Source organism: Oncorhynchus kisutch, linkage group LG28, assembly GCF_002021735.2.
Source record: "Oncorhynchus kisutch isolate 150728-3 linkage group LG28, Okis_V2, whole genome shotgun sequence".
NCBI lineage: Eukaryota > Metazoa > Chordata > Actinopteri > Salmoniformes > Salmonidae > Oncorhynchus > Oncorhynchus kisutch.
The window spans coordinates 43,580,906-43,588,164 of record NC_034201.2 but is presented as its reverse complement, the minus strand read 5'-3'; the positions used below and the strand labels follow the sequence as shown (position 1 = coordinate 43,588,164).

Genomic DNA, 7,259 nt, shown 5'->3' with positions numbered 1-7,259 from the left:
TTGGCCACTAGAGGCCTTTATCATTCTCTGGGTGCTTTCAAGACAACTTGGAACTCAGAAAAAAACAAGGTGAAATCATGACGGTGATCTTCAGGTCAGATATTCTGATGGTGCTTTCAAGACAACTTTGAGTTGGATGACCGTTCAAAATAAATTTTCCCCAGTCTGAGATTGTTTTATTTGCACAGTTCCCAGTGGTCTTGAAAGCACTGAAGTCAGACATTTCCGAGTTCCCAATTATTTTGAACATGGAATGAGCTCAAGAAAGATGCCAGAGCTTCAGACTTGAAATTGAGTTGAAAAAAAGCTTTCCAAAAAAAATTCCCAGTTAGTTTTTCCCCCAAAATTCCCAGTATTCGTGAACACACTGAGGTCAGATTTCCATGTGTTTTGAAAGCAGCATTGGCCTATCAGCTGACTCCCTTGTTTAAAGAGCCATTGAACAAGCAGGTGCCCATGGAGATAAAATAACATTTGTCTTGGTCAGTTTCCTGACCGATTATGTGTTTGGTTAATGACATTTCTTACATTGTTAACCCAGGAAATCTTAGGATTTCTTGATTTAGAAGTCTATTTCACTTCCTTAAAAATCCCCAAAATGAATCTAAGATCATGAAACCATTAAATGCATTAATGAGAGAAAAATGGACAATTACAGAATATAATTTCTCAAACAACCTTTACTTGCTATTCTCTGATAAAGACCGTGATTTAGTCTTCCAATAGGCAACTTCACAAGACGCTGCCACTGATCCTAAACCTCTTGGACACTTTTGATGAGGTAGTCACAAACTGAGCAGGACTAAACGTCACACGATACCGATTTCTTTATTTTTTGCTGTGTCTTTCAGTACGATTGTAGATTGTGCTTGAATTACAAATAGTGCATGATCCAGACTAATAAAGGTCTCCTTCACCAACTGAATGAAACCCAGTCTGGGTTTGTGTGAACAAACATTTTTTTTCATTTGAGTAAAAAGCATTTTTTTTTAAGTAACCCATTGACAAAATGCATTTCAAAAATAAATAAAATAAAGTGTATTTAGTAATATCTTTAGACTACATATATTTAAACAATGCCATTAATTGGTATGGAAAATTTGACATTTCAGTTTGACAGTGGTTTCACATAAATGACCTAAGTTAATTGAGTCAGCACATAAGGGAACATAGAATTTTAATTCATTAGCTACACATTCAAACAAAATTCTCAAAATGGTCAAATCACTACATGCGTTAGGTACACAGGCAATGTGCATTCATTCCAGCAGGAAAGAATCAATGAATTCTCTGAATCAGTTACTTCCTAATACACAATTAAATACATTCTCAATTAAGGAGCAGGCAGAAGTCAAAGCTTGAAGTAGGTAAAGGGTTGCTCTTGATCCAGTGGGTTTGGCCTCCTGACGACGATCAATGGAAGACGGTCTGCCTCCAGCGCTTGTCGTACAGGAAGGGCCAGAGGCTATCCCTCACTGCCGTCTTAAAGGGGACGGGCTCCACGCTGAGGCCCAGCAGCTCAAGACGGGAACACTCCAGCCGGGCATTGTGAGGTCTCTGAGCCGCCGCACCGGCAGGCTGCTCCGTAATCTGGGGTGGAAGAGGGTCATAGGCAGTGGGGGAGGGAGGGGAATAAACCGCATCAGCAAATAATGTTTAGATGGAGAATTATCTTTACGTGCATTTGTGTGGGAGAAACAGCATGAGATGAGACCGATCAATAAATACACATTTATTCATGAGTAACAGAAAGAGGAAATGCACACAGGCTATCAAATGACTGCTGGGCAGGTTGAAAGCATCTGCAATCACAAAGGCTATCATACCGGTATCAAATGACTGCTGGGCAGGTTGAAAGCATCTGCAATCGCACAGGCCATTTCATATTTGGTCATTTGTTCCTTTCCAGAGTAATGGAATATCCCTCGTATTGATGGGTCCTGGAAAGCACAAAAACACATGCAGAAGATACAATTAATATAATGAAGGGACCAGACCATAGACATTGCCTTATGGGCTGTTCAATCAACCAGTCAGTTTGAGCTCACCTGGTACCTCCGCTCAGCCATCTGTCTGCAGACTCGAGCCACATCGTTGACGTAGGTGGGGAAGCGCTGCTGACAGTGCTCCACATTGCAGCTCTCGGTCCCATCCTGAACCTTGTCCCACAGCACCGTCACAGCGCTCTCATCCACACGCTCTACCTCGCCGTACAGTATGGGCACTCGCAGCACAGCCGCACCTGCATAGGGGAGGAATTGGAATGACAGATTAACATTTAGGGGATCAGGGAGCCAAGGATGCGTGAGAAGTCACACATGACTATAGAGTACAAAAAGATAAACAATGACAACCATAATGACACCGATAGTAAAGGAATGAGTAGAGTGTTGACGCACCAGGCCTGTGTCTCAGGACCGTACTCTCCCCCGCTACCTTGGACTTGCCATACGCATTTAAAGGATTAGGAGTGTCGTGCTCTCCATAGGGAGGGTTCCGACCATCAAACACGTAGTCAGTGCTGATGTAGAGGAGGAAGACCCCAGCTTCAGATATCACAACACAAACAGGAAAATATGTTCAGTGAACTGTAGAAACCATAGGCCTACATGCTTTTTTTAGAAACTTGTTAATAGTAATATTATATTTCAGACAACCTCGATGACACACTAGCACTGTAGTAAGAGCTCATTTACATTTTTTTGGAACATTGTGAATTTGTTTATTTAACATAACGCATTATCAAGAGATGTTTTAAATATTACTGCACAGTTAAGTTATTATATTGAACAAAAATAAAACGCAACATGTAAAGTGTTGGTCCCATGTTTCATGAGCTGAAATAAAAAGATCCCCAGAATTTTCCAGATGCACAAAAAGCATATTTCTCTCAAATAATTTTATGCAGAAATGCATTGACATCCCTGTTAGTGAGCGTGTCTCCTTTACCAACGTGATTACGATGACAGGTGTGGCATAGCAAGAAGCTGATTAAACAGTATGATCATTACAGAGGTGCACCTTGTTCTGGGGACAATAAAAGGTTATCCTACAATGTCCAGTTTTGTCACAACAACACCACAGATGTCTCAAGTTGAGGGAGGGTGCAAATTGAATGCAGGAATATCCTACAGAGCTGTTCCCAGAGAAATGAATGTTCATATCGCTACCATAAGCCGCTTCCAATGTCGTTTTAGAGAATTTGGCGGTATGTCCAACCGGCCTCACAACTGCAGACCACGTGTACCCATGCCAGCCCAGGACCTCCACATTCAGCTTCTTCACCTGCGGGATTGTCTGGGGATTGGGGGATGCTGCAGAGGAGTATTTCTGACTCTAATAAAGCCCTTTAGTAGGGAAAAAAAATCTTTCTGATTGGCTGGGCCTAGCTCCCCAGTGGGCTGGCCTATGATGTCCCAAGCCCACCCATGGCTGTGCCCCTAACCAGTCATGTGAAATCCATAGATTAGGCCCTAATAAAATGTATTTCAATTGACCGATTTCCTTCTATGAACTGAGACTCAGTAAAATCTTTGAAATTGTTGCGTATATATTTTTGTTCAATATATATATCAAAAAGTATACATTCAACACCTGAAATTGTGCAATTGTGCATCCTGAATTCTCAGTGTGTATGATTCTGATAATAAAGCAGACCCACCTGACTCTATAGCTAAAGTCTCAGATGCATGGACATTCAGGTTCAGGGCTGCCTCTGTGTGGTGCTCTATCACATCTGGCCTCCTCTCCCCAGCACAGTGCACAATCACACGGGGCTGATGACACAGAATACATTCAACACAAGGTAATACAGTAAGGAATATGTATGTACAATGATATCTAAGCCATTTATCCCCATTTTAGGCTGTTTAGCCTTTCATCTAAATTTCTGATGACAATGATTCCCACAAGGAATACAGTACTTCCAGAATTCTGCAGCCTACACAGAATGACCAGACTTCGATCCTCACCTGGAAGTCTCGAATGACAGCTCGCACAGCATCCTCGTCCGTTAGGTTGCATCGTAGGAAGCGGGGCTGAGCCCGTCTGTACCCACATCCCAAGGTGTTCCAGGCATTATTCTGGAACTCTTTATAAACCGCACGCCCAAGCAGCCCTGTGGCCCCTGTCACTAGCACACGCCTATAGGGGATGGCCACAGTCGCCTAAAGAAGAGACACAGGAAAAATACACCTTAAGTTATACATTGTTTTGTTATGACTCCTGGCAATAACTGATTTAATCCACATATGAACTTTCAGTTATATGTAGCTAAACATTTTGAAATTCATATAATCATTTACAGCTTAATAATGTTGTAAAACGATCTTTAAATTTCCATTTTGACCTATGTACTGATACGTGCTAACAGGGGTGTATTCATTATGCCGATTCTGTTGCAAAACATTTCGTCTGCAACAGAAACTGTTTACACCAAATGCTATCGAGCTCCGTTTTGTTCTTAAACGGATGCTGTAGTTCAGTCGTCTCAACAAAAAAAAACATTTTTAAAAAAGCATCTGGAACAAGTTGGGAAGGTACCCCGCGGACTTCACTCCACTTTACAGCACGAATTAATCGATAATTTAGAGATGTGCAACTTGTACCAAACACTTCGCAAACTATTCCGATTGGAATGGCAAAGCGTGAAAACCACACAATTAAAATTAACTACAACTTCCGTTTAAACCCAACAGGGCTTACGTTAGGTTGAAGAGCGTTTGCAGTGTACGGTTTCTATTGCGAAACGTTTTGCAATACACCTCAGCTCCTGTCACACTACCGTGCCAAAATGGGTGCCCAATGAGTCTAAACCGATTAGACACGATTCGAGACATTACAAGTCTTCGCCTAAATAAATAATAATTTATTTGAAATCTACTGGCTAACTAGACAACTTCGACCATCACTAGTTAGCAACAAGATTAGCTAGATGAATTCATTGTAATAGTGATGTAACGTTATTAGATAACGTAGCAATTCTCTCTCAAAAGTAAAAATGCCCCCGATTCTACTTTTACCTGCACCACCTCCACGTGCCCTGGGGTGAAATGTATCTTAAGTTCATTTTCGTTCATGTCAACAGAAATATCAAAATGTAATATCTACTATGCTTATTCAATAAACGCCAATGTTTATATAATTTCTGTTGCGCAGCTTCCCGGATCAGCTGTTTCCAGTCTCGCGAGAGGTTGCGCGGATGTAGCGACACAGCGATCCTGTAAGCGAGTCCAACTGGTTACGGTCTCAAAATGTATATTAGTCCTTATGTTGAGGACACACAGTCCAACGAAATGCTTACTTGCAGGTTCCTTCTCGACAATGCAACAATAAAAAATATTTAAAAAACAAAGACGAACATAAGTAAAATGTCTCAGTAGAATAGAGTTTACATTTTAGCATAACTATAATAAATGAAGGCACAACTTAATAGTAACATTTCTTAAACGTGTAAACTATTAGGGAAGTGTTTAAATTGTGCAGTATTAGCAAATCACGTTGGTATATCTCCTTACAAACACTAACCATGTATGCTAAACTCAGCAACTGGCCCAATGGATACAACCCCCAACTAGCTGGGGATAGCAAGCTAGCAGGTGCATTCACATACATTCATAGCTCCTGTGGCTAAAATCGTTGAGCAAGCTAAAGTTAGCTAGCAAGCTACCTTTATAGCAGTGGCTAATCTTAGCTAGCTGTTAAATCGTCACTCTTTACTACGTAAACCCTGTACATTTACCTCGGGAGCTCCGTATTTATATCCCGACATCGTTTCCCACAAACACAACCATACAACTCGATCAAGCACCACCACTAATTTATAGAGACAGAAAAAAAGGACAGAGTATTTTTTTCCCGGCAACATCAATTCTTAAAGGGGAAGTTTTGTGGTGTACCCCATAGCGACCAATAGATGGCAGTTCTATCTCACATATCTAGCAGGTCTAATAAAGCATACTCAGTTTCATAAATTATTTGAATATGTAAATGTGTTTTTAGCTCATGCAGATATTCCCATAGCCACTTCTAATGAAGCCTAGCTACTAGAAATAATTTCATTCCATTTTTGTCATTAGCTACCTACCTACTTTATAACAAACACCCTTTGTTCTATCCCCATGGTAAAAGGTAATGTATGATTCTCGGTTACTATGGGCTGGACTACGTGGGCTTTCTGGTTTGCTATATCTTTGAGCATGAGCGTCATACTACAATATAGTTAAATAAAGGTTCAATAAAAATTAAATATATTTAGGACAGTCAACCCAGTGGTGAGAGGACTGGGCGTGTCCTGTGGTTTCGTCTATAAGGGATACAGCTTTTGTCAAAATTGACTTTTCATGCCAGTTTTAGGAAAATTTACACAGTAGGTTAGGATAATTAAAGTAGCAGGTTATGAGAATTAGATTAAAAACTCGAATGAGTGCGGCAGGGTAGCCTAGTAGTTAGAGTGTTAGACTAGTAACCGCAAGGTTGCAAGTTCAAACCCCTGAGCTGACAAGGTACAAATCTGTCCCTCAACAGGCAGTTAACCCACTGTTCCTAGGCCGGCATTGAAAATAAGAATTTGTTCTTAACTGACTTGCCTAGTTAAATAAAGGTTAAAAAAAATGTTTTTTTACTTTTGATGTCAAGTTAACAAAAGCTGTATCCCATCTAGACATGACAGTCACACATTCCTGAGAGTGACATCCTGACACATTTGAGTCTGTACGTGCACACTTGGAACGGTCACTTCAAAGACCAAACTTTGATCATTTTTTGTTGCAATAACAGCAATATTTGTGGTCAAGGTTGGGGTGGAGAAACGTGTGGAAGGAGACAGATAAAGTAACAGGTGTTCCTTCCCATGTCCCCCAAATATCAATCGCCCCTTCCTCCTGTATGGTGTAGCTCACACTTCTGGCTTTTACACAGTACGTCATTAAAACAAAATATTCAATAGAAACCTGATTGCAGATATCATATCAGGTCAAGAAATACTAAATAATATCAGACAGAAATAAATAGATTGACCACCTCCGAAAAAGAGTAACAATCAAAAACACATTTCTAAACTATGTAATTGAAGGGTAGTGAAAGGGTCAAGATAGAAACCAATTTAGGAACAGATGACCAATTCATTGGCCAAAAGGTTAATAGCAGTTGTGAAGGGAGTTGTTTCAATGTTGTCAGTGACTTAAAACATGGTCTGAAGTTGCTTGAGAGTTGATGTAAATTTCACATCAGCCATGTGCATTGCAGAATTAGAGGAAAAT

General features: G+C 40.5%; 1 protein-coding gene across 2 annotated transcripts; it reads right to left on the bottom strand.

Annotated features, from left to right (window-relative positions):
• Positions 1-809: 809 nt before the first annotated feature.
• mat2b (methionine adenosyltransferase 2 non-catalytic beta subunit methionine) lies at positions 810-5,890 on the bottom strand. 2 transcript variants are annotated; one of them, XM_020464590.2, is made up of 7 exons: positions 5,741-5,890; positions 3,972-4,166; positions 3,662-3,776; positions 2,400-2,546; positions 2,049-2,242; positions 1,827-1,940; positions 810-1,590 (listed from the first exon to the last, which is right to left on the bottom strand). In XM_020464590.2, the coding sequence occupies exons 1-7, from the start codon at positions 5,864-5,866 to the stop codon at positions 1,414-1,416; spliced, it is 1,068 nt and encodes a 355-aa protein (XP_020320179.2). In that variant the 5' UTR covers positions 5,867-5,890; the 3' UTR covers positions 810-1,413. The 2 variants fall into 2 exon arrangements, with proteins under 2 accessions (XP_020320179.2, XP_020320178.1); XM_020464589.2 differs by lacking the exon at positions 5,741-5,890 and adding an exon at positions 5,022-5,228.
• Between the last annotated feature and the right edge of the window lie 1,369 nt (positions 5,891-7,259).

What these genes read in the sequence shown, in the direction of transcription:
- mat2b (XM_020464590.2), bottom strand. Translation starts at nt 5,866, where the DNA reads ATGTTGCCGGGAAAAAAATACTCTGTCCTTTTTTTCTGTCTCTATAAA. An exon ending in TGGCTGAGCGGAGGTACCAG is followed by an intron (nt 1,941 to 2,048) that starts GTGAGCTCAAAC and finishes TGTGCTTTCCAG; the next exon opens with GACCCATCAATACGAGGGAT. An exon ending in CCAGCAGTCATTTGATACCG is followed by an intron (nt 1,591 to 1,826) that starts GTATGATAGCCT and finishes CTTCCACCCCAG; the next exon opens with ATTACGGAGCAGCCTGCCGG.